Source organism: Oncorhynchus mykiss, chromosome 25 (genome assembly GCF_013265735.2).
Source record: "Oncorhynchus mykiss isolate Arlee chromosome 25, USDA_OmykA_1.1, whole genome shotgun sequence".
NCBI classification, from domain to species: Eukaryota; Metazoa; Chordata; class Actinopteri; order Salmoniformes; family Salmonidae; genus Oncorhynchus; species Oncorhynchus mykiss.
Window position 1 is genome coordinate 36,498,281 of NC_048589.1, and position 24,432 is coordinate 36,522,712.

Here is a 24,432-nt window from a genome sequence, read left to right on the forward strand (position 1 = left end):
AATGACAACAAGTGACATGCTGTTCTGGAGGAGCGTACAGACATGGTACTTCATTGACATGACTGTAGTTTCCTGGCTGGATGGATAGCCCTGATGTCAGTGTTGAGTTGCTATTGCTACTAGTGACACCGGCCTCTCTCTCTCTGTCTTCCTCTGCAGACGTGGATGTAGATAAACCGGATGAGAAGTCCATCATGACATATGTTGCTCAGTTCCTCAAGCACTATCCCAACCCCCACCACTCTGAGACAGATGGACAGGGAGAAGAGGTACCTAACTATATTCACTGAAGTCCTGAGTCTAAGACTGTATTGGCATTGGCAAACTCAGTGTTGTGTTGTAATGCTTTATGTACTTTAATCTGTGTTTGTATTCTTGATTGTGCTACTCTATTCTTGTTTTTGCTACTGTATTCTTGTTTTTGCTACTGTATTCCTATTTTTTCTTACTGTATTCTTGTTTTTGCTACTGTATTCTTGTTTTTGCTACTGTATTCTTGTTTTTGCTACTGTATTCTTGTTTTTGCTACTGTATTCTTGTTTTTCTTATTTATTTTTTTTATCATTGCATGAACTCATCAATCATCTTACTTTCCTCATTGTGTGTTATGTAATACACTCTCTCACTCTCTCTTTCATGCCACTCACTCCATCTCTCCATCACTCCATCTCTCCATCACTCCATCTCTCCATCACTCCATCTCTCCATCTCTCTGTCATGCCACTCACTTCATCTCTCCATCACTCCATCTCTCCATCACTCCATCTCTCCATCACTCCATCTCTCCATCTCTCTGTCATGCCACTCACTCCATCACTCCATCACTCCATCTCTCCATCACTCCATCTCTCCATCTCTCCATCACTCCATCTCTCCATCACTCCATCTCTCCATCTCTCCATCACTCCATCTCTCCATCACTCCATCTCTCCATCACTCCATCTCTCCATCACTCCATCACTCCATCTCTCCATCACTTCATCTCTCCATCACTTCATCTCTCCATCACTCCATCTCTCCATCACTTCATCTCTCCATCACTCCATCTCTCCATCACTCCATCTCTCCATCACTCCATCTCTCCATCTCTCTGTCATGCCACTCACTCCATCTCTCCATCACTCCATCACTCCATCTCTCCATCCCTCCATCTCTCCATCTCTCCATCACTCCATCTCTCCATCACTCCATCTCCCCATCACTCCATCTCTCTGTCATGCCACTCACTCCATCACTCCATCTCTCCATCACTCCACCACTCCATCTCTCCATCACTCCATCTCTCCATCACTCCATCTCTCTGACTATGTTATCTTTCCTGTGGCATTTGAAGCTGCTTCTTCGCTACATTTCAACTTTTGCACCCTCTATCCCAAACCTACAGGTAAGTCCATCCATGCCATGGTGCTGTGTAGTGTAGTGTCTGCCTTCAGTGTACTGTTTTATCTCTGCTTTTGCTCTCTGTCTCTGCCACTAATGCCTTTCTGTGCTGTTTGCATCTCTTCATGTGGCTTGCTATCCTGGATAGTATGTTCCTCAACATATAGAGCAAATGCTCCAGGTATGTTTGACAGAGACTCCTGTGACTTCCTCTTTGAATCTTACTTGCTGTAGGACTGGAATTGAATTGAGTAGTTCCTCATGATGTTGTTTATTGGGAACTCTGTTGGGGTTGAGGGAGGATGAATGGTGATGCATTGTATAACCTGAATATGACTTGTTACAGAGAGAAGAACGGAAGGTTCTGAGGGAGCTGAAGGTTTGGCTGGAACAGTTGGAGAGAGACATGCTGCAAGTGCAGGGGTCAGAGGGCAACATCACCGACAAGTACCAGGTAATCTTGGAACCAAAAACCACATCTCAAACTACATGTAGCTGGCTAATATTACGATAGATTAAGTACAAGGTCACCAGGGGGTGAAGAGGGAGGTGACATCGCTCCATAAAACTCCACAAGACTCTTTCTCAATTATCTTTCCTCAATTTCTTGTATGCTCATGTTCTCGCTGAGGTGGAGAGAAGGCACTAGGAATCAAGGAACGACTATTAAGAACAGCCCATATCTGACAGCCCTGTGTTTCATGTGTTATATACTACCTCCTTTATTTGTTTTGAAGGTTCCGTAACAAATGTTTCCTCTAAGTTGTGGGAGGGCGCGAAGTAGCCCCATGACTGCCGCGCAGCTCCCCCATGACTGCCACGCAGCTCCCCGGGGACTGCGGCGTAGAAGAAATATCAATCCACAGAGAGAAGCATGAGATTGAACTTCACTCAACTTTCTAGAGTTTTCCCTGTTAGTTAACACTATCAATGATTCCCTTTACTGTGGAAATGTTGACACAATCGACGAAATATGGGCTACTTTCAATATAACATTCCGAAACAAAACGAACTATGCAAGCCTTAGTTTGCAAAACTAACTATGCAAGATATTTTGTTGTAGACAAAATTCATTGGTGTAGGATTCTATTGCATAGTGAGTTATTAGCCCAGTTATAGATAATGTGTAGTCAGCAGCAGGGCACAAAACATTTGTACATTTCTGGACATCTTTAAAAAGCGAGTCAGGTAAACAGTTTATTTTTTGTCATAAAGGGGCAGTGTTGTATTTTGAAAGAGGCTTGAAAAAGCTAAGTAGCCAATGGGCAGAAGGTAGCATCATTTGTCTGATTCTCTATAATAATGGTATAATAATGGTATAATAATGGTATAATAATGGTATAATAATGGTATAATAATGGTATAAAGTGTTTTCTTGCATCAAACAACACAACATTTTCAGTCACCTCCTTGTCTGGAGGACAAGTGGATAAACAGGTTCATGTCAAGCCCTGCATGTTTCTTTCAAGTCTCATGGAATGTAGGCCTACATGAAACACCAAACATTGACTGCTACTATAGGCTGAATGGTAGAACAGATAAAGTATTTCCATGTTTCAATGTTATGGGATGCATGTTCTCCATTGTTTTTGATGGTAGGCCACTCTAGTAGACCTACATTATGATCAAATAGCCACAGTAGCGTACTTGGCAGCTGTTAAAACTGTAACTCAAAGTGGGTACAGCCTCAGTGTTCACAGTAAACGTACGCTGGAAGGTGCACAGAATTTTCACAACGTTCAAGTTTGCGCTCAGCAGACCTGAAATTTGCTCAGTGCCAGAATGTTTTTGAGGGAATATTGGTTGAAGCACCTCTAATACTCGTGTTTCTACTTTGCTTCAGGGCTTCAAGAGTTTCCGTGTGCAGTATGAGATAAAGATGAAGCAGACAGAGCCGCTGCTGCAGCCGGTACACAAAGATGGAAAGTTGTCTGTAGACCAGGCCCTGGTCAAGCAGGCGTGGGAACACATCTCTAGCACGGTGAGTCAGTGTATTACTGTCTGTGGACCCCTGCACAACTAGTCTGATACATACTGCATGTCCTTTAGCCAACTCGTATGTACATCAATATTCCACCAGGCTTCTTCACAACCATCCCAAACAGGGTGCAGTAACACTGTCTGACACCTTCACATAATCTATGGGCCAGACTCAGAGACACAGATTAATCCTACTGTAGTTCTGGATTATAATCCTACTGTAGTTCTGGATTAATCCTACTGTAGTTCTGGATTAATCCATTTTATTACTGGATTATATGTACTGCAGTTCTGGATTATAATTCTACTGTAGTTCTGGATTATAATTCTACTGTAGTTCTGGATTAATCCTACTGTAGTTCTGGATTATAATCCTACTGTAGTTCTGGCTTAATCCTACTGTAGTTCTGGATTAATCCATTGTATTACTGGATTAAATGTACTGCAGTTCTGGATTATAATTCTACTGTAGTTCTGGATTATAATTCTACTGTAGTTCTGAATTAATCCTACTGTAGTTCTGGATTATAATCCTACTGTAGTTCTGGATTAATCCATTTTATTACTGGATTAAATGTACTGCAGTTCTGGATTAATCTAACTGTAGTTCTGGATTAATCCTGCACTAATTCTGGATTAATCCTACTGTAGTTCTGAGTTAAACCTAATGTAGTTCTGGATTAAAAAGCATACTCTATGGAGAATCTCCATTGAACTAGTTTTTTAGTCGAGGACTAGGCTTTATCTCTGTCTGGGAAACAGGCCCGAAGAGAGCATTATAAATAGACAATAACCTGTCAATAGGAAATTGTTATTCGTGTCCTGTAGACTTGTAATTTGCTGTGTGTTTATTAGTTAGACTAATACTTGCCCTTGCAAGGAAGAATGGGTCCCCAGAATTGTAGCTTTCATTATAAACTGAATGAGTGTTCAGTGAGGCGCAAGCCTTTGAATGAGAGCTCATTTAGAGGGGAGGAGAGTTTTGAAGAGAGTGGAACAGAGTGTGTTTTGTTCAGTTGATAGACTATTCTCTAATAGTTTGTTTGAGAGCAGAACACCACTGTGATCTGGAGGGGATGATTTTTGCTCACCATCTGCTTTTCAAACAGTGTGATTCATGCTAATGTCTTGGTTGTACTGGTTGTTCTGGCTGTACTGGATGTCTATTTCAGGTCTTGGACTCATGGTTTGTCATGGTTGACATGGTTTGTCATGAATCTTGTCCGAGAGGCAAAACTGAGTGATTTCCGCTAGAAAGGCCTGCTGCAAAATCCAAATAGTCTATTTTGTAAAAAATGTATGAAGACAAAAATGTGCTTTTTGGTCTTAATTTAAAGTTAGGGTTAGGCATTAGTGTTCGCAGTGTGGTTGAGGTTAGGTTTAAAATCAGATTTGATGACGTTGTGACTGTGCCAGGTAGTGACCACTCTGCAGAGCTGCCTCCACCGCAAGATTCATGACAATGAATGCCAACCTGCCTCTTGGATTGGGGACCTGAAGAAGACCTGAGTGGTTGAAACAAATGTGTCACTAATAACCCACATGGAAGCATAGATTTCAGTGTGCAGAGTCTCTTTTTCCTGAAATAATTTTGATAACCAGCACCTGCTCAAAGACTTAGGATATGTAATATATACTTTTACTAGCTCCTGGACTGGCACATCCATCTGGATAAGTCGTTGCCTGGCCCCCTGGGGGTGATTGGAGCCTTGCTGCATCGAGCTGAGATCGCCCAGAGAGAGGAGATTCCCATCCAACAAGCCCATGAAGAGACAGCCAATGTGATCCAGAGGAAGCTAGAACAGCACAAGGTATTCAACAAGAGCAGATCCAATAATCCACATGGGTGTAAAACTATCCTTGGGTAGGCCTAGTAAGAAGGTACTGAAAATCCGACAATTTGTGATTTTGTTGGTTACATAAAACAACTGACAATTTTTACATAACAACTGACAATTTTATTTTTGATGTAGCACCAGAGTCTAAATGAGAACTCACATGGTTTGTTATCTACTGTGTATGTGCACGTGTCTGACTGTGGATATGGGCATTTGTGTGTTGCAGGAGATCCTGAAGAACTTGGAGTCCCACAAACAGACGTTCCAGCAGATCCACCGAGAAAGATCAGTAAACGGGGTCCCTGTCCCCCCCGAACATCTCCAAGACATGGCTGAAAGGTCAGTCCTCCTTCAGTCAACTCTATCTCAGTGTTTACACTAATGTCTGGACAATTTTAGCCTGGTCCCAAATCCTATTGTCGTTGACTTGACAAACATAAGTTGACAAGACAGCACAAACATATCTGGGATAAATATGACATGAACGTATACCATTTTTTGTCTCCGTGTGTAGTTTGTAGGAAGTTGCTAACTAGCGTTAGCATGCTAGTAGATACCATAGACTTCCAGTCATTGCGCTAATGCTAGTTAGAATTGACTCGCGTAACTAACTCTATCTTCCTTCATACTGGTTGCAGAGACATAAAAATGGTATCCATATGTTCATCTGACTTCATTGACAAAATCCCAAAGTATCCCTTTAAATAAGATAAGATTGATCAGTTTGATCAGAATATTGATTGATCTTCTACTTTTTACAACAGATTCAATTACGTGTCCACATCATCTTATGCCCACCTGATCAAACTGGAATTCTGGGAGATCAAGTACCGTCTGATGGCGTTCCTCATCCTGGCTGAGTCTAAGCTCAAGTCCTGGATCATCAAATATGGCCGCCGTGACTCTGTGGAACTACTGCTACAGAGCTACATTGTGAGTTGACCTTTTCATTCGTTGCTACTGGTTTGTGGTAGCCAGGTGGTCCAGATCTGTTTGTGCTGTTTAGCCAACCTAATGTTTGACATGACAATGACCATAGGAGTTGGCAAGACATTACAAACAGATATCTAGGACCACCAAGCTAAGTTTGTGGACCTAGACAGCGTACATTTCTGGCCATAACATTTCCATGGATATTGTTCCAATTCTGTCCTCATGATAATTCCATGCTAATCTCACCATCATTCCCAATAGACCTTCATCGAGGGACACATGTTCTTCGAACAGTATGAGACAACATTTAAGGCACTCAGGCAATCTGCAGATGTCTACGTCAAGTCTGATGGTTCATGTAAGATTGTTTTTCTTTTCCTTGTTTTATCTCAGATGTATTTTGATCAATTTGATTGATTGTATTGTCTATCAGAGAGGGAACACATACAGAAATAACTGTTGATTTGAAATTCTAGGCATTAAGATCTGTAAGAAAGGTAAGTATAGATTCATTTGGTACTGATGAACAATAGGTAACATGGTGCCCACGCTAGCCTTCGATTGACTGTGCACTAGTAGTTCACTGGTCTGACTAAAAATCCAAGAAATCTGATATAACATCACAGTGCCTGTCTGTTTACTAACTACTCTATATTCCTCCTCAAAGAAAATGACCTGTAAGACAATAACTCTTTGCATGATACAGTAACAAATACTCACAGTAGGTCTTTGAATGTGAAACACTGCAAATGAAAATTCCTTACTGTCTTGATTTATGTCTTCAAGGTCCTCGAAACTTCACTCTACTGGGCTCTTTTAATAAGATCTTGAGTCATTTAGGAGGTGACCCAGTAAACCACAAGAAAATGATATGTCATGTTGAAGAGCGACCTAATTTCATTATGTTTCTTTCCAGCTGAGGAAGCGGAGGGTGTGGGTAAGTTCCTGTCGGATGCGTCGGCCCAGTGGAGGAACCTGTCGGTGGAGGTGCGTAGCGTCCGTAGCATGCTTGAGGAGGTCATCTCTAACTGGGAGAAGTACAGCAGTACGGTGGCCGGACTGCAGGCCTGGCTGGAGGACGCAGAGCAGATGCTCAACCAGTCAGAGAATGACAAACGGGTGAGCATGAGGCTAAACGTATCGGGAAGACCAAAACATATATTTATTCCATGTCAACAGCTGATGTTTTGACCATTGTGGGCATGGAATAAAGATAATCTCAGTTGACATTTTTACCTCCCTTTCCCTTCCTTACCTACAACGTCATCAAAACTGACTGTTGGCCCCTTTAAATAATCTTCTACATTTACAAACTGTTGCTATCAATTGTGTAGAGTTTGAGTTTTTCTCTTCTTTCGCCCCCCCCCAGGACTTCTTCCGGAACCTTCCTCACTGGATCCAGCAGCACCTGGACATGAACGATGCAGGGAACTTCCTGATTGAGACGTGCGATGAGACCGTCTCCAGAGACCTGAAGCAGCAGCTGCTCATTCTCAACGGGAGGTGGAGGGAGCTGTTTGTTAAAGTCAAACATGTAAATTAGTTTAAAATCTCCTGTTTTCTGCACACCTAGATTATCAAGAAGCATCCCACACGATTGGCCTTGAAACATGGCTGTGGACTCCTAGATGCCATAGGAGCCTATAGCCATGCCTCAGGGCTAACCACTAGATAGATACAATTCTTAGGCTGTGAAACTCGGGTGTCATAAAATATCTCTGCGTCACTTTATAAGCACAGCTCAAATCATAAAGAAAAGCTTGTCATCATTATTATTCCCTGCTCCTCTGTTTCCATGGCAGTATGCTAGAGTGGACGAGGTGGACAAGTGGAAGCAGGACTATCAGGACTGTATGGCTACTCTCAAAACTTTTATGAATGCAACCAACGACAAGATGACCGCCCCTGTCCAAGTGTCCTTCCTGAACGTCAGGACATTCGTTCAAGACGTTGAGGTACAGAACGTACACAGGGCTTTTCTATCAAACTTGAATGAACTCTCTATAAAGTGTTCAGCTTGGCTCACAGTGTTACGATGTCTATCAATCACATATTCACTAAGCATTTCAGAATAGTGGTGCTGCTCTACAATCAGGTCCTCCCTGTCATTTGATTCATTCTGATCTAAAAGCGCAAAACCGAGCTGACAAGGTACAAATCTGTCGTTCTGCCCCTGAACAGGCAGTTAACCCACTGTTCCTAGGCCGTCGTTGAAAATAAGAATTTGTTCTTAACTGACTTGCCTACTTAAATAAAGGTAAAATAAAAAAATAAAAAAACTGATCTGAGATCAGCAGCTACTCTGACGCATCGTTGTGAATACGGGCCTTGGTAAAAGTAAGGAAAAGAGTACCCATGTTTGATCTATATTCACTACATCCTTCCAGGACATCAAGAACAAGGTCCCGGCCATGGAGGCAGCCTGTAAGACAGCCAGCCGCACCGCCCAGCTGCTGGTCAAAGACACGCCCGCGGAGGAGGTCTCTACCATGCTGGCTGTCATGGCTTCTATCAAGGAGGAGATGAGCAAGGTGACCATCCGTCTCCATCTCACCTGTTCCTGTTTGAATTCTTAGGTTATAAGTTGGCTAAAAACAAAAAGACAATGCCCATATGTTGATGACTTTTTGCAAATCCTATCAGTTTTCCACGTCATCACATTGTCTTTCTGACCAGCCATCTTTAGTATAGTCCGCTCCAGATGGCATTACCCCCATGACCTCCTACCCCCTGTCCTCCTCCCATCAGATAAAGGAGCGGTCTCTGCCGCTGCTACGGGATGCCCAGTCCCTGCTGCCTGCTCTGGAGGAGATGGAGAAGAACATCACAGGGTTCTACCAGGCCCTGGAGAAGGCCAGCCGCATCACTTGCTCCAGAGACTCGGAGGCCCACGGGGACTTCAAACAGAAATGCCAGGTGACACATTACATCACACATTCTTATCCAGAGTGACTTACAATCAGTGTATTCAACTAAACACAGGTTGATCAGGGTTTGAATGCAACGAGAAAGGAAACTGCATGGAGGATGGTTAGAGTTTGGATTTGGTTGAGTTACTGTTACTTGCATTTCATACAACAATATTAGACGGACTTGTTCTATTGTAGATACATTTTATACATGAATCACCTACAGGTAGTAACTGTGAATTTATGTTTTAATTGAACGTCATGCTGCTTAGTTGACCCATTATGTCATTATTAGCAGTGTTTGACTTGGGTAGGAGCTAACCGGAGCTGAAAACTGGCACCTCAAATGTTCTACTGCTTGAGCTCCTGTTCCTCTTATATAATATTAGCTCAAAAGTATTGTGGAGATCCTGCTCCTAAATATAAACAGTACCAAAATCAAATCAAATCAAATCAAATGTATTTATATAGCCCTTCGTACATCAGCTGATATCTCAAAGTGCTGTACAGAAACCCAGCCTAAAACCCCAAACAGCAAGCAATGCAGGTGTAGAAGCACCTAAAACGAGTATCAGAACCTATTTCAGTCCAAGTCAAGAATTTAACGTTTTAGTCATTTAGCAGACGCTCATATCCAGAGCAACTTACAGGAGCAATTAGGGTTAAGTGCCTTGCTCAAGAGCACACCTGCAGATGTTTCACCTGGTCGGCTCTGGGAATCGAACCAGCAACCTTTCGGTTACTGGCCCAAAGGTCTCAACCGCTACCTGCCTAACGCTAGGCTACCTGCCCACACACTGATTCTTAGTAACACAATGTCTCTTCACACTCCACTGCCTCCTCTTTCTCCAGGAGCTGGTGACCTTCACCCAGAGCTGTAAGAAGTGTCTGACTGTGATAGAGAATAACCATCAGAGTGTCCAGAGAACCCTGGACAGCAGTAAGACCCTACAGCACCTGGACATGGCCCTGCTGCAGAAGAGAGTCGCCGACCTCCAGGCCTCCTCACAGGTACAGTACCAATCAATCATTGGGCTTTGATAGAGGATAATAATGTGAAGAAGACAGAATGACGTAGCTGCCTTCTAGCGCATGTTCATTTCACATCAATTCAAAATAACTTGTGTGAAGGACAGTTGTGTGTTGGGTGATGAGAATTGCTTGTGAGTATGTCTGTATTTGTGTATCCCAGGCAATGATCAACGAGTCTACTGAGTGGAAGAATCACGTGGAGGTCAACAGCAACTTAATGAAGAGGTTTGATGAGTCCCGTGGCGAGCTGGAGAAGGTGCTGAAAGTCGCTCAGGCTTTTCTGAATGAGAGAGGCAACCCAGAAGATCTGCTAAAAAGACACACGGTAAGAGCAAAAGCTTGCATCATGGCTAGGACCATAGTTTTAGACTGTATTTTATCTGGACAATCCAGATCTGACAATGACCATAGGACTTGGCTGTGTAGCACAACAGATCTGGACCAGGCTAGTGTCGTGTCTTTGGCTATGCCGGATTAAGTGATATGACATGATATCCCAAAAAATAATTTCTCCGTAATTAATATTAATATTACCTGATTGAGCTAATCATGTAAATGTAATGAACTAGAGAGTCGGGGCACCACAAAATAATATTTATAGAGCTGTTATCTTCCGAATAAACTCTTAAAGACCTAGTACTATTTTACATCAATAGCAGTCAATATTAATTGTCACCTTAATTCAGTCTCATCTGAAAGTTGTAAATTCATGGTTATCTTCACGAACCCTGGCTAACAAGTTGATTCAGCAATACAAAATTGGGTTTAATTATTTATTTACTAAATACCTAACTATTCACACAGAATTACACATACACATAAATAATCATAACTTGATTACAAATTACGTCATAAAGGAAAACGTCCCTAGCAGGCGGAACAGATATGACAGCTTGTTACACAAAAGAAAAGGGGCTGGGTTTGAGTGAAAGAGCATGAAGACTGAGGAACAAAGGGCGAAGCTGTGCTATCGTAAATACAGTATCTTATGCATTCTAAATTACCGCCCATTTGGAAAAGGAAAATGCAATAAATATTTACTCTGAGCTCCGCTTCGGTAGGTTGGTGGTAGATGGAAGGCAGTGTTGCCCAACCGAGTCCTTTGTCCTTTGAAGAATGTCTCTGCTGGTAAATTGGATACGTTGTAGTAACGTCGTTGTGTGGTAGACGGAATACTCTGTCTGTTCATTCCTATCCTGCGTTTGCAGCTGCTGTTGCTAACTCAACGGCTAGGAGGTATCACTTCTGTAGTGAATAAGAGTTCAACGTTCATACCATTCGCAACCAAAGCTCACGCTGATGTTGGCTTCATTCTGTACCATTCTGACATCGGACCGTCGTCCACACATCCTCGGAACAGGAGGTTATATTGTCGTCAAGGTTTTATATAGGAAGGGAGAGGAGGGCGTGATTGAAAAGTTTTATAGCCCATGTCCCTTCACAGGGACGGGCCACTGATTGAGCAGAGCCCTAACCTTATAAAAATCGAATTCTCACATTTTAGAAGCTAAAATCACATTTCATCAGATCACGAGTAATTTCATATTCAAACATTTAAATTGAGCAACAATTCCATGTGAATCCAATAACTCTGATGTGTAGACTTTCCACTGTAGAGTTTATGTCATCTTATCATTGATGAGAATGTCTCAGATGACAACCGAACTGACATCATATTCACAAGTACCACCGCATATGTTCAATTGGTCAGATTACCAGACTATAGTTAATTTCCCCCCACCTTCTGATGTTCCCAGAATCTCTATGTTAACCAAGGTGTTTGCAAATGTAACATCAATAGGGTAGAGAGAGGAAAAAGGGGGGAAGAGGTATTTATGACTGTCATAAACCTACCCCCAAGCCAAAGTCATGACACTAGTCTGGACTGGGGATTCAGTAGAGAAGCACAAGGGGAGGAGGTGTAGAGTCATGTGGACATTGTGACAATCTCAGTGAGACATCTCTGTCAATGTTTGCAGGAGTTCTTTGGGAAGCTGGACCAGCAGGTCCTCGATGCGTTCCTGAAGACCTGTGATGAACTGACAGACACAGTGCCTAGGGAGGAGCAGCAGAGTCTGCAGGAGACAGTCAGGAAACTGCACAAACACTGGAAGGTTAGTGCCATGTTGACAGAAAGGTAATGTACTAGCATAATCATTCAAAGCCTTCAATTGTAGAAATAGTATCTTTTCACAGTTCCAAGATCCAAGTATTCTTATCACATTCCCCTTCAATGTCTTGTGCACTTTGTCGGTCCTGAATATGACTGTCACATCTTGTTTTCATCGTATAGTAATATAATATTTTCAGGTTAAGAGTGAGACTGAAAGAGTTCCTAACTCCCTCTCTCCTTCCCCCCTCTCAGGATGTCCAGACAGAGGCTCCCTACCACCTGCTTCATCTGAAGGTAGAGGTGGAACGGAGCAAGCTAATGGTCTCTATGCAGGAGTGTCAGTCAGAGCTGACCAGAGAGAACAGACACCTGGTTGGCATGGGGAGTGAGAGGCTGATCAAGGAACACAGGGTGAGACTAGCTGTGTCAGGTTGATGGTTGTGGTATATATCCTGATCTGATATGAGTGATGGTGATGCTCTCTATCCTGATCTGATAGGAGTGATGGCTGTGGTCTCTATCCTGAACTGATAGGAGTGATGGCTGTAGTCTCTATCGGTCATTCCATGGTGCAACTGAGTTTACTTTGCCATGATCACATGATCTAGCCCAGTGGTTTTTATAGTCCCGTACCCCTTCAAACATTCAACCTCCAGCTGCGTACCCCCTCTAGCACCAGGGTCAGCGCACTCTCAAATGTTGTTTTTTGCCATCATTGTAAGCCTGCCACACACACACACTATACAATACATTTATTAAACATAATAATGAGTGTGAGTTTTTGTCACAACCCGGCTCGTGGGAAGTGACAAAGAGGTCTTATAGGACCAGGGCACAAATAATAATATAATAATAATAATCAATAATCATCTCTTTTTTTAACCATCTTACATATAAAACCTTATTTGTTCATCGAAAATTGTGAATAACTCACCACAGCTTAATGAGAAGGGTGTTCTTGAAAGGATGCTCATAACTCTGCAATGTTGGGTTGTATTGGAGAGTCTCAATCTTAAATCATTTTCTACACAGCCTGTGTCTGTATTTAGTTTTCATGCTAGTGAGGGCCGAGAGTCCACCCTCACATAGGTACGCGGTTGCAAAGGGCATCAGTGTCTTAACAGCGCGATTTGCCAAGGCAGGATACTCTGAGTGCAGCCCAATCCAGAAATCTGTCAGTGGCTTCTGATTAAATTCAATTTTCACAACCGTTTGTTGCAATTTCAATGAGTCTCTCTTGTTCAGATATCGGTAAGTGGACTGGAGGCAGGGCATGAAAGGGATAACGAATCCAGTTGTATGACTAGTCCGTTTCGGGAAAGTACCTGCTTAATTGCGCACCCAACTCACTCAGGAGCTTCTCTATGTCACATTTGACATTGTCGGTAAGCTTGAGTTAATTTGCACACAAAAACTCATATAATGATGGAAAGACCTGTGTGCTGTCCTTGTTAATGCAGACAGAGAAGAGCTCTAACTTCTTAATCATAGCCTCAATTTTGTCCCGCACATTGAATATACAGTGGGGAGAACAAGTATTTGAGACACAGCCGATTTTGCAGGTTTTCCTACTTACAAAGCATGTAAAGGTCTGTAATTTTGATCATAGGTACACTTCAACTGTGAGAGATGGAATCTAAAACAAAAATCCAGAAAATCACTTTGTATGATTTTTAAGTAATGAATTTGCATTTTATTGCATGACATACAGTGCGGCAAACAAGTATTTAGTCAGCCACCAATTGTGCAAGTTCTCCCACTTAAAAAGATGAGAGAGGCCTATAATTTTCATCATAGGTACACTTCAACTATGACAAAATGAGAGAAAAAAAGCCAGAAAATCACATTGTAGGATTTTTTATGAATTTATTTGCAAATTATGGTGGAAAATAAGTATTTGGTCACCTACAAACAAGCAAGATTTCTGGCTCTCACAGACCTGTAACTTCTTCTTTAAGAGGCTCCTCTGTCCTCCACTCGTTACCTGTATTAATGGCACCTGTTTAAACTTGTTATCAGTATAAAAGACACCTGTCCACAACCTCAAACAGTCACACTCCAAACTCCACTATGGCCAAGACCAAAGAGCTGTCAAAGGACACCAGAAACAAAATTGTAGACCTGCACCAGGCTGGGAAGACTGAATTTGCAATAGGTAAGCAGCTTGGTTTGAATAAATCAACTGTGGGAGCAATTATTAGGAAATGGAAGACATACAAGACCACTGATAATCTCCCTCGATCTGGGGCTCCATGCAAGATCTCACCCCGTGGGGTCAAAATGATCAGAAGAACGGTGAGCACCTAGTGAATGACCTGCAGAGAGCTGGGACCTAAGTAACAAAGCCTACCATCAGTAACACACTACGCCGCCAGGGACTCAAATCCTGCAGTGCCAGACGTGTCCCCCTGCTTAAGCCAGGACATGTCCAGGCCTGTCCAGGCCTATCTGTTTGCTAGAGAGCATTTGGATGATCCAGAAGAAGATTGGGAGAATGTCATATGGTCAGATGAAACCAAAATATAACTTTTTGGTAAAAACTCAACTCGTCGTGTTTGGAGGACAAAGAATGCTGAGTTGCATCCAAAGAACACCATACCTACTGTGAAGCATGGGGGTGGAAACATCATGCCTTGGGGCTGTTTTTCTGCAAAGGGACCAGGACGACTGATCCGTGTAAAGGAAAGAATGAATGGGGCCATGTATCGTGAGATTTTGAGTGAAAACCTCCTTCCATCAGCAAGGGCATTGAAGATGAAATGTGGCTGGGTCTTTCAGCATGACAATGATCCCAAACACACCGCCTGGGCAACGAAGGAGTGGCTTCGTAAGAAGCATTTCAAGGTGGCCTAGCCAGTCTCCAGTCTCCAGATCTCAACCCCATAGAAAATCTTTGGAGGGAGTTGAAAGTCTGTGTTGCCCAGCAACAGCCCCAAAACATCACTGCTCTAGAGGAGATCTGCATGGAGGAATGGGCCAAAATACCAGCAACAGTGTGTGAAAACCTTGTGAAAACTTACAGAAAACGTTTGACCTCTGTCATTGCCAACAAAGGGTATATAATACTTTTTTTTTGACCAAATACTTATTTTCCACCATAATTTGCAAATAAATTCATAAAAAATACTACAATGTGATTTTCTGGATTTTTTTCTCATTTTGTCTGCCATAGTTGAAGTGTACCTATGATGAAAATTAGAGGCCTCTCTCATCTTTTTAGTGGGAGAACTTGCACAATTGGTGGCTGACTAAATACGTTTTTGCCCCACTGTAAGTATTTGATACATCAGAAAAGCAGAACTTAATATTTGGTACAGAAACATTTGTTTGCAATTACAGAGATCATACGTTTCCTGTAGTTCTTGACCAGGTTTGCACACACTGCAGCAGGGATTTTGGCCCACTCCTCCATACAGACCTTCTCCAGATCCTTCAGGTTGAATTAAAAAATCATACAATACAAATACTTATTTTCCACCATAATTTGCAAATAAATTCATAAAAAATACTACAATGTGATTTTCTGGATTTTTTACCTTCATTTTGTCTGTTAATAGTTGAAGTGTACCTATGATGAAAATTACAGGCCTCTCTCATCTTTTTAAGTGGGAGAACTTGCACAATTGGTGGCTGACTAAATACTTTTTTGCCCCACTGTATTTATTTGGCGTACCCCTGACAGCATTGCGTGTACCCCTGGGGGTACGTGTACCCCAGTTTGGGAATACCTGATCTAGCCCATGTAGAGAATGTGTGGGGACCCCTAGCCTGGTACCATGACAGTCACTGTGCTGGTCCGCAGTGCATATTTCCGAAAAGCAATTAGATTAATTTAGCACTTGATGTCTCCCTGTGAGAGAGTTTGTCACATGAACGATGTACCTTTACCGTCCTGCAGGACTTCTTCAGGGAGAAGGGTCCTCAGTCTCTGTGTGAGAAGAAACTACAACTGATAGAGGAACTGTGTCAGAAGCTTCCAGACAGCAACCCAGCCCACCAGACCCTGGACAGCTCTAAGAAGGCCTACTCTGAGCTCTGGGAGGAGATAGATAGCACCCATCACAATCTGATGCAGCACCCTGATAAGTGGGAGGAGTTTAACACCAGGTAACAAGGCCTCACAAATGATACTGATTCAAGACTGTCACAATCATGATTTGTATCATTGTTAACATAACATATAGTTTTTTTTGTTTTCTTAGTCACTCACTATCCACATTGATGCACTGACTAATGACACACCACCAATCCTTTTTAACCTAATGAAAACTGAAATATTAGATGGCTATACAGTATGATCATACTTTGCCCATGTTCATCCCAGGTTCTCCGAGTTGTCAGCCTGGCTTTCGTCTAAAGAGAGCCAACTCAGACTGCTCAGGAACAGAGCCAACGACCCCAGCAAGCACGGACAGGTCAAGGCCACCATCACAGTAAGTATGATGGGAATCCCTCATGCTCTGTGTGTTAGACAAGGTAGAGATTTCACAGACCTAGCCTCGTATCCATACTGTATGTCCTGAAGGCAGCTATCACTGATCTAGCCTCATATCGATACTGTATGTCCTGAAGCCAGCTATCTTTGACCTAGCCTCGTATCCATACTGTATGTCCTGAAGCCAGCTATCTTTTACCTAGCCTCGTATCCATACTGTATGTCCTGAAGCCAGCTATCTTTGACCTAGCCTCGTATCCATACTGTATGTCCTGAAGGCAGCTATCACTGATCTAGCCTCGTATCCATACTGTATGTCCTGAAGGCAGCTATCGTCACATGTCATGGTTCTCCAGTAAATCACTGGGAGCAATATAGAGTTTATGTGCCATTGGTCTGCACCTTGTTAACCCACAGCTCTTACTTTATGGTGCATGGCAACAATAGAGTTGGCTTCAGTACATACAACATAGATTTGAGGCTATCACAGACTTAGGTAAGCTTGATAACTTATGCCACTCCCCGCTCTCCCCTCTCCAGGAGCTGAGGAACGATGCAGAGCTGCAGGAGGGGAACCTGGGCTGGCTGAAGTCCCGGCTGGCTGTGCTGATAGAGATCTGCTCCGAGACGGATGCACAGAGTCAGGCTGGGGCAATCAATAAACTTTCCACCAACTTCAAGGGCCTCCTCTCCTATCTCACTGAGGTAAGGAAAGACTGGGACTGCAGCTGACACTGTGCTCCTCCCAAATATATTTGTGTGTTGTAGGGGAGGGTTGAGAGCAGAGTAGAAGACACATTTCCGATCAACATAATATGGACAATCAAGATGATAAAAGTGTTTGAAATAAGCTTGCGAGCACTGAAGCATACTCTCATCCTTACCTGCTCACCAGGACACACAGTCAGAAGAATAACAGCATTAGATGGCTAGCCTGGGTGCCAGTCTTTTCTGTTCTCTTGTACCCACAATGCCACACTCCCTCTGTCTTTGGATTGTCAGTCCACTGTTATGTCTCTTAAGGGTGATGTTAGGATCGTTGGTATGTCGTATCACTAAGTGAGGCCGTATCATTTTCCACTGTGTTGTCTCCCTGCCTGAAAAAGCCATTTGTTGTATACTAGTTGGTTTTTACAATAAAATATAGATTTATGAATCAATTGTCCTGCCAAGAGTTAAAAAACAGTTTTCATATTCAGTTGGTTCCAGTGTTAATCTACCTTGGTTTGAAAACGGTGGTGATAGCGTTTCCTTTTTCTCTATATTGTTTTTGAGAGTTGCTGAATGTAATTTCTTTCCTCTGTGTTCTTGTCTCCCAGTCTGAGAAGGTGGTGCTGGCGGTGGGGGACTGTGTGCAGTTCAGGGAGGAGGTGCGTGGTGCACTGGATGAGCTGGTGCAGGGTCAGCAGGAGGTACACCTGGAGGTGACCAGGATACTGGACTCTGAGACCGTCAGGGAGGCCCAGCAATTGCTCCAGGTTCACCAGGTAAGTCGGACTGGAGTGGAACTGATTGGCATCTGACTGTAAGGCGCTACAGAGGGTAGTGCGTACGGCCCAGGGCCAAGCTTCCTGACATCCAGGACATATATACTATACTGGGTCAGAGGAAGGCCCAAACATTTTTCAAACACTCCAGTCACCCAAGTCATAGACTGTTCTCTCTGCTACCACAAGGCAAGCGATACCAGAGCTCCAAGTCTTGAACCTAAAGGCTCCTTAACAGTTTCTACCCCCAAGCCATAAGACTGCTGAACAATTCATCAAATGGCCACCCGGACTATTTACATTGACCCCCACTTCCCCTTGTTTTACACTGCTGCTACTCGCTGTTTATTATCTATGTGTAGTCACTTTACAAATGACCTTGACTAACCTGTACCCCCGCACATTGACTCGGTACCGGTACCCCCTGTATATAGCCTCACTATTGTTATGTCATTTTATTGTCATTTTTTAATTTAGATTAGATTGATCTATTCTCAAAGGTTTCTGCAATGTTAAATAATTGAGTTGAGGCAACAAACATTGATATGGAGCTTTATATTGTATTCATGAAAGAAAATGATGCTTTTTGTGGTTGTAAAAAATATATATATATGTGTATAACGTCATAATGAACAGTCAAAAAGTAATACACTATATGATGTTTACAGCTTCTAAATGAGATCCAAACACCAAACACGTTGCTTGTCTCCTCTCTCTTGCCTGCAGCAACAGCTGAAGCGTCTGCGTATGAAGAGGAAGGATGTGCAGCAGCAGATCACCAGGGGCCGTCAGCTACAGGCTGAGGAGGGGCTGGGGGAGACCTTACAGCTGGACCTGCAGAGTCTGGAGACAACACTCAGCAATATGGACCACACCATGGACTCACAGGAGCAGGAGTTAGAGGTGAGCTCTCTCACCAGAATGTACTGTCTGGGGTTATTGGAATTCCTCTTGCTTGGAATTCCAGTGCTTTAGGGTCAGTTTCCTAGACATAGATTAAGGTCATTCCTGGACAAAAATGTATGTTAAATAAGATCCTGTATTTAAAATGGTTCATAGTCCAGGACTAGGCTTAATATGTGTCAGGGAAATCGCCCCATTAGCTGATGTCTTTTGTTGTGGTCTTAGTAGTCTAAGATGAAGCTGACCTGTCTAAGATGAAGATGTAACAGTACAGAACATATCAAGGTGTTGATCAATGTCCCCATGTGTTCCTCTGTGTATTGTCTGTGTACTGAATGTCCCCATGTGTTCCTCTGTGTATTGTCTGTGTACTAAATGTCCCCATGTGCTCCACTGTGTATTGTCTTTGTACTCAATGTCCCCATGTGTTCCTCTGTGTATTGTCTGTGTACTGCATGTCCCCATGTGTTCCTCTGTGTATTATCTGTGTACTGAATGTCCCCATGTGTTTCACTGTGTATTATCTGTGTACTGAATGTCCCCATGTGTTCATCTGTGTATTATCTGTGTACTGAATGTCCCCATGTGTTCCTCTGTGTATTATCTGTGTAGTCAATGTCCCCGTTTGTCCATCTGTACATGTGTTTATTATCTGTGATCAATTATCTGTGTTTGTCCCCAGGTGTCATGGTATTAATCTGTGTATTGAATGTCCCCATTTGTCCCCAGGTGTCATGGTATTCATCTGTGTATTGAATGTCCCCATTTGTCCCCAGGTGTCATGGTATTAATCTGTGTATTGAATGTCCCCATTTGTCCCCAGGTGACTCTTTCTTCGTGGCAGGAGTTTGACAGCCAGCAGAGGACAGTGCAGGAGTTTGTTACCAGGGCGTTCTCTGTCATGGACAGAGACCTGAACTTTAGCAGCCCAGAGAGCCTGGCTACTGAACTGGACCAGGCCAGGGTGAGTGAGAAGTGAATTTAGTGAACATGTTAGTGTGACAGTTGACACTTTTGAATGATACTTGACAGTTGGCAGGGCTGTTGGAATCAATCAATCAATCAAATGTATTTATAAAGCCCTTTTTACCTCAGCCAATGTCACAAAGTGCTATACAGAAACCCATCCTAAAACCCCAAACAGCAAGCAATGCAGATGTAGAAGCATGTAGATGCACGGAATCCCATCCAGTGTTGGCAATTTAGTGTCTTTGTATAGCGAGTTTTCAGACCCCTCTGGTGACTTTATTGGTGAAAGAGTCTTGCGCCAAATTCCACTACTTTTCAGGCTGCCTTTGGGGAGATTTGACTCTGTGTTTTTTTTGGAGGGGGGGGGGTTTCATAGAATTTTGTGACTTTTCCCACTGCCACAAATAAGGGAGGGAGAAGCTGTCTGTGCAACAGAAGTCACAGTAACTGTGCACACACAGGCAGAGAACCTCAAGGGGACAGGGAGTGTGGCGGGAGAGGGGGCCGAAAACATTACGTCGGGGACAGCAGCTCTGCCACAGCAAGGCAAATAGGTGCTGTGATGTTGTCGTGGCAACGGCAAAACGTAATCTGGGAAGTTCTAGCAACAAATCAAGGAGCCAATAGCAATTTTTTAATTTTTTTTTAATGTTATTTCACCTTCTATTTAACCAGGTAGGCAAGTTGAGAACAAGTTCTCATTTACAACTGAGACCTGAACAAGATAAAGAAAAGCAGTTCGAAACATACAATGACACAGAGTTAGACATGGAATAAACAAACGTACAGTCAATAATACAGTAGAAAAAGTCTATATACAATGTGTGCAAATGAGGTAGGATAAGGGAGGTAAGGCAATAAATGCCATGGTGGCAAAGTAATTACAATATAGCAATCAAGAATGGTAGGATGTGCAGAGGATGAATGTGCAAGTTGAGATACTGGGGTGCAAAGGAGCAAGATAAATAAATATAGTATGGGGATGAGGTAGATTGGATGGCCTATTTACAGATGAGCTATGTACAGGTGCAGTGATCAGTGATCAATTCTCCCATCAAGTGTATATTTGGGTGATTTAGGCACCTTATCGTGCCTTTATCTTTCAAGGTTTGCTATTCAGGCTAGATATTGAGATGTGAAATTAAGATTTTAAAACCTTTCAAGAATAATTCAACCTAGTCATATCACAAAGTGTCAGTGACATTCTGACTCTCACATTCTCCGTTGTCATAACAGGTGCTTTTAAAGCAGAGTGAAGCAGAAGCCTGCATGGTGAACACCCTGTTGAGGAAAGCAGCAGAGATCCAGCTTGGCCCAAAGAACACCACCTTGCTACTGGAGCAAGCCCGCTCCCTCAGCGAACAGCTGGACAAAGTGGAGGCTGGCCTCAAGAAAGAGTAAATACAACACCTCCTCTCTCCCTCCTTCTCCTCCTGCTCCTCCTCCTCCTCCTGCTCCGCTTCCTCCTAGTCGAGAATCTAATCTGAGCCTTTATTCATAAAACGTCTCAGATTAGGAGTGTTGATCTAGGATCAGTTTAGCCTTTTAGATCATAATGAAAAACATTACATGGAGAGGGAGGACCTGATCCTAGATCAGCACTTCTACTCTCAGACACTATGAATATGGACTCGGAACTCTTTGTTGTGTTGTTTAGCTACCCAGTTTTGTGATAAACTCAATTAGTCGCACTCTTTTCTAGCACCAAGGCTCTTGATGGGATGAAGAATCAGTGGACTCGGTTTGGGACAGAGTTTGAGGCCTTCTCCTCGTGGATCTCTGAGAAAGAGAAAGAAATGGACGCTCTAAAGAGTTCTGCTGCTCCACTTGGACAACAGATCAACACAGTAAAGGTACTGTCAGCCACCTCTGCATTTCCTTTATATGTTCTACCACATTTTCTCTAGACAGTATGCACAACATCTAGACAGTATGCACAACATCTAGACAGTATGCACAACATCTAGACAGTATGCACAACATCTAGACAGTATGCACAACATGTTGATGATTTACAAGATTTTCCATCTTTGACTCAAATCAGTGATCAAATCAAGGTAGCTCATTCCAACAGATCACTCATACCTTAATAACTTGAATGACTCAATCATTGAACCTTTAAACCATTAAAACTTGCTTACAAAAATGATCTGACAAAAAAAACAACAGTATTAGGTAACCATCTTTATCCTCCTCCCTCCTCCCAGGCCGTGGGTGTGGAGCTGGGGGACAAGGCAGAGGTGTTATCCCAGCTAGAGGCCCACTCCCAGGCCCTGGCCCAGTTCATCTCCTCTGGGGAGGCAGCCCGTATCAAGGCTCGGCTCACCCAGATCGGCAGGTACTGACGTGTGGATGTTTTTACCTACCTTAGTTGAATGCCCTGACTGTAAACATGTACATGTAATGGAAATGTACATTTCTCTGGATAAGAGCATCTGCTAAATGACAGAAATGTTGATGTAATGTAAATGAATGTATTTACCGATGGTTTTAACTACATTTCTTTTTTTGCAGGGTTAATAATTCATTGCATTATATACTGCATGTTAAAGTTAGTCATAATACTGTATATTGAGGTCTTGTGCTGGACAATCCAGTTACTATGTGTTTTATCTATGCAAGGCTATTTTGCTTTGTGCTACCAAAAGTTGCTGAGTGTTATCTTTTCATCTGCAGATACTGGGAGGAGCTCAGGGAGAGTGTGGAGCAGCTAGAAGGACTGCTGCAGGAGAGCTCCTCCACACAGCACCGCTTCAACACCAGCCTGGAAGAGGTACGACTGAAATAAAGACTTTGGTTTATTCTCGAGTAACCTCGGGAGAACGAGAGGAATTACCACTAGCTATACGTCGCTACTGGAACCAATGAAAATAACCCTTAGAAGTGTTAGAGGAAATTATGAATGTCAAAATCAATGATTGTCGGAATTATGTTATTTGAAGGCCAAAACAACACTTGGTGATCTCCATAAGAAACTGGACCATCCTGTCACTTCCTGTACCTCCTCGTCAGAGACCTACAAATGTCTCCAGAACCACATGGTATGTCTTTCTCTCTGGTTTCGTCATTACGATGTATTGACAACTACTTATTTAATGACTTGCTTAGGCTACTTCGTTTTCCTAATTTCATGTCAGACATAAGGCCACAATGGGTTCCTTCTACTGTTTTCTGTTCTTGGAGATACACATTTTAAACTTTAAGGTTGTACATTTACAATGTCTCCATGGCACGCTTTCACGAATGATGTTCTGACATTTTATTGACGATATTGTCTTGCTGTTTTTTCAATACTGTTGTCTTTATAGAGCTATATAGTACATAATAAATAGTCAGGGTTGGGGAGTTACTGGTTACATGTTATTGGTTACATGTAATCTGATTACAAAAAAAACTGTAACTGTAATCAGTTACATTATCAGCAAAACTATTGTAATCAGATTACATATAATTTAGAAAAATTAGTTGATTGCTTCTTGGATTGCTTTTAAATTCAGCAAAGATGTTTGTGAAAAATGCAATATGACACCATTCTGTTTTCTCAATGACATTCAATTTATAATTGAAAAAGGCGCTAGTTTAAGTTTGTTCCACCTGAGCAAGTCTGACCACAAGTCCAAGTCCAAATCAAATGTGTTCATGGATCCTTGTAGTCTTCTTCTAATGACTCTTAAAGCGAAAGTAATCCAAAAGTAATCTGATTCCATTACTGAGTTTGGGTAATCTTGTATATAGTGTTGTATTAGTCAAATGTATTTAATTCTGTGATTTATCCCCCTAGGATGTGTCCCAGAGCTTGGAGAGCCTGAAGGCAGCCTTGTTGCCCCTGTCTGCTGGGGCACGTAGACTCAGTGACAGGGAGCAGGCTGAGAGGGCCGTGGCAGCTCTACAGACCAGCTATGACCAGAGTCTAGGGCAGGCCAAAGAAAAACAGAACACACTGGAGAAAGTGCTGTCTCTATGGCAAAAGTAGGAAGGCTAGGCTGGAGGGAGACATTTTGGTCTGGTTGCCCCGGCACACATTATGCCTAGTGCTGGACTAAAGCATCTAAAGAACCTTGATCTAAAGTTATTTTTAGTCAAGGCTTAATGTGGATCCGGGAAACCGGCCCTTCAGCTGGGAAATATTGATGTAAAACATTTGTTTTTGAAGTGCCCGTCTTGTTCTTAAACTTGGATACTTTATTTCAGGTATGAGAAGGATCGTTCTAGCTTTGTATCCTGCTTGGAGAGATGTGAGTCTACATCCAAACCTGAGAGCCATTGCCTGCCTGCAGATAAAACCAAGCTGGAGAGTGAGCTGCAGGACCTGCAGGTACTGTAAATTCTTCAATTTTCAATCCATGTTCCTGGACTGATCCTGCAGAGCTTCCATATGCATTTAGGGACAGTTTCCGAGACATAGATTAAGCCTGAAGATTCTCCATTGAAAGTGTTTTTATCAAGGCTTGCT

The 24,432-nt window shown here is 42.7% G+C and overlaps 2 protein-coding genes across 3 annotated transcripts in view; both read left to right on the forward strand.

Moving 5' to 3' along the window:
- The window catches only part of LOC110505847 (ensconsin), a 448,490-nt gene that overhangs the window by 122,061 nt on the left and 301,997 nt on the right, over positions 1-24,432 (forward strand). The window lies entirely within an intron of this gene.
- LOC110504238 (nesprin-1) overlaps positions 1-24,432 on the forward strand; it is a 181,794-nt gene that overhangs the window by 49,022 nt on the left and 108,340 nt on the right. For both annotated transcript variants that reach the window (XM_036962622.1, XM_036962623.1), the window contains exons 8-36: positions 160-269; positions 1,727-1,834; positions 3,224-3,361; positions 5,007-5,171; positions 5,425-5,537; positions 5,963-6,131; positions 6,393-6,489; positions 7,048-7,250; positions 7,501-7,665; positions 7,934-8,086; positions 8,519-8,662; positions 8,880-9,047; positions 9,893-10,051; positions 10,233-10,397; positions 12,052-12,186; positions 12,438-12,596; positions 16,084-16,292; positions 16,510-16,618; positions 17,161-17,325; positions 17,940-18,107; positions 18,834-19,010; positions 19,834-19,974; positions 21,216-21,376; positions 21,682-21,832; positions 22,187-22,317; positions 22,656-22,752; positions 22,922-23,020; positions 23,761-23,948; positions 24,171-24,294. In XM_036962622.1, coding sequence (XP_036818517.1) covers positions 160-269; positions 1,727-1,834; positions 3,224-3,361; positions 5,007-5,171; positions 5,425-5,537; positions 5,963-6,131; positions 6,393-6,489; positions 7,048-7,250; positions 7,501-7,665; positions 7,934-8,086; positions 8,519-8,662; positions 8,880-9,047; positions 9,893-10,051; positions 10,233-10,397; positions 12,052-12,186; positions 12,438-12,596; positions 16,084-16,292; positions 16,510-16,618; positions 17,161-17,325; positions 17,940-18,107; positions 18,834-19,010; positions 19,834-19,974; positions 21,216-21,376; positions 21,682-21,832; positions 22,187-22,317; positions 22,656-22,752; positions 22,922-23,020; positions 23,761-23,948; positions 24,171-24,294 — 4,271 coding nt within the window. The remainder of the gene's footprint in view (positions 1-159; positions 270-1,726; positions 1,835-3,223; positions 3,362-5,006; positions 5,172-5,424; positions 5,538-5,962; positions 6,132-6,392; positions 6,490-7,047; positions 7,251-7,500; positions 7,666-7,933; positions 8,087-8,518; positions 8,663-8,879; positions 9,048-9,892; positions 10,052-10,232; positions 10,398-12,051; positions 12,187-12,437; positions 12,597-16,083; positions 16,293-16,509; positions 16,619-17,160; positions 17,326-17,939; positions 18,108-18,833; positions 19,011-19,833; positions 19,975-21,215; positions 21,377-21,681; positions 21,833-22,186; positions 22,318-22,655; positions 22,753-22,921; positions 23,021-23,760; positions 23,949-24,170; positions 24,295-24,432) is intronic.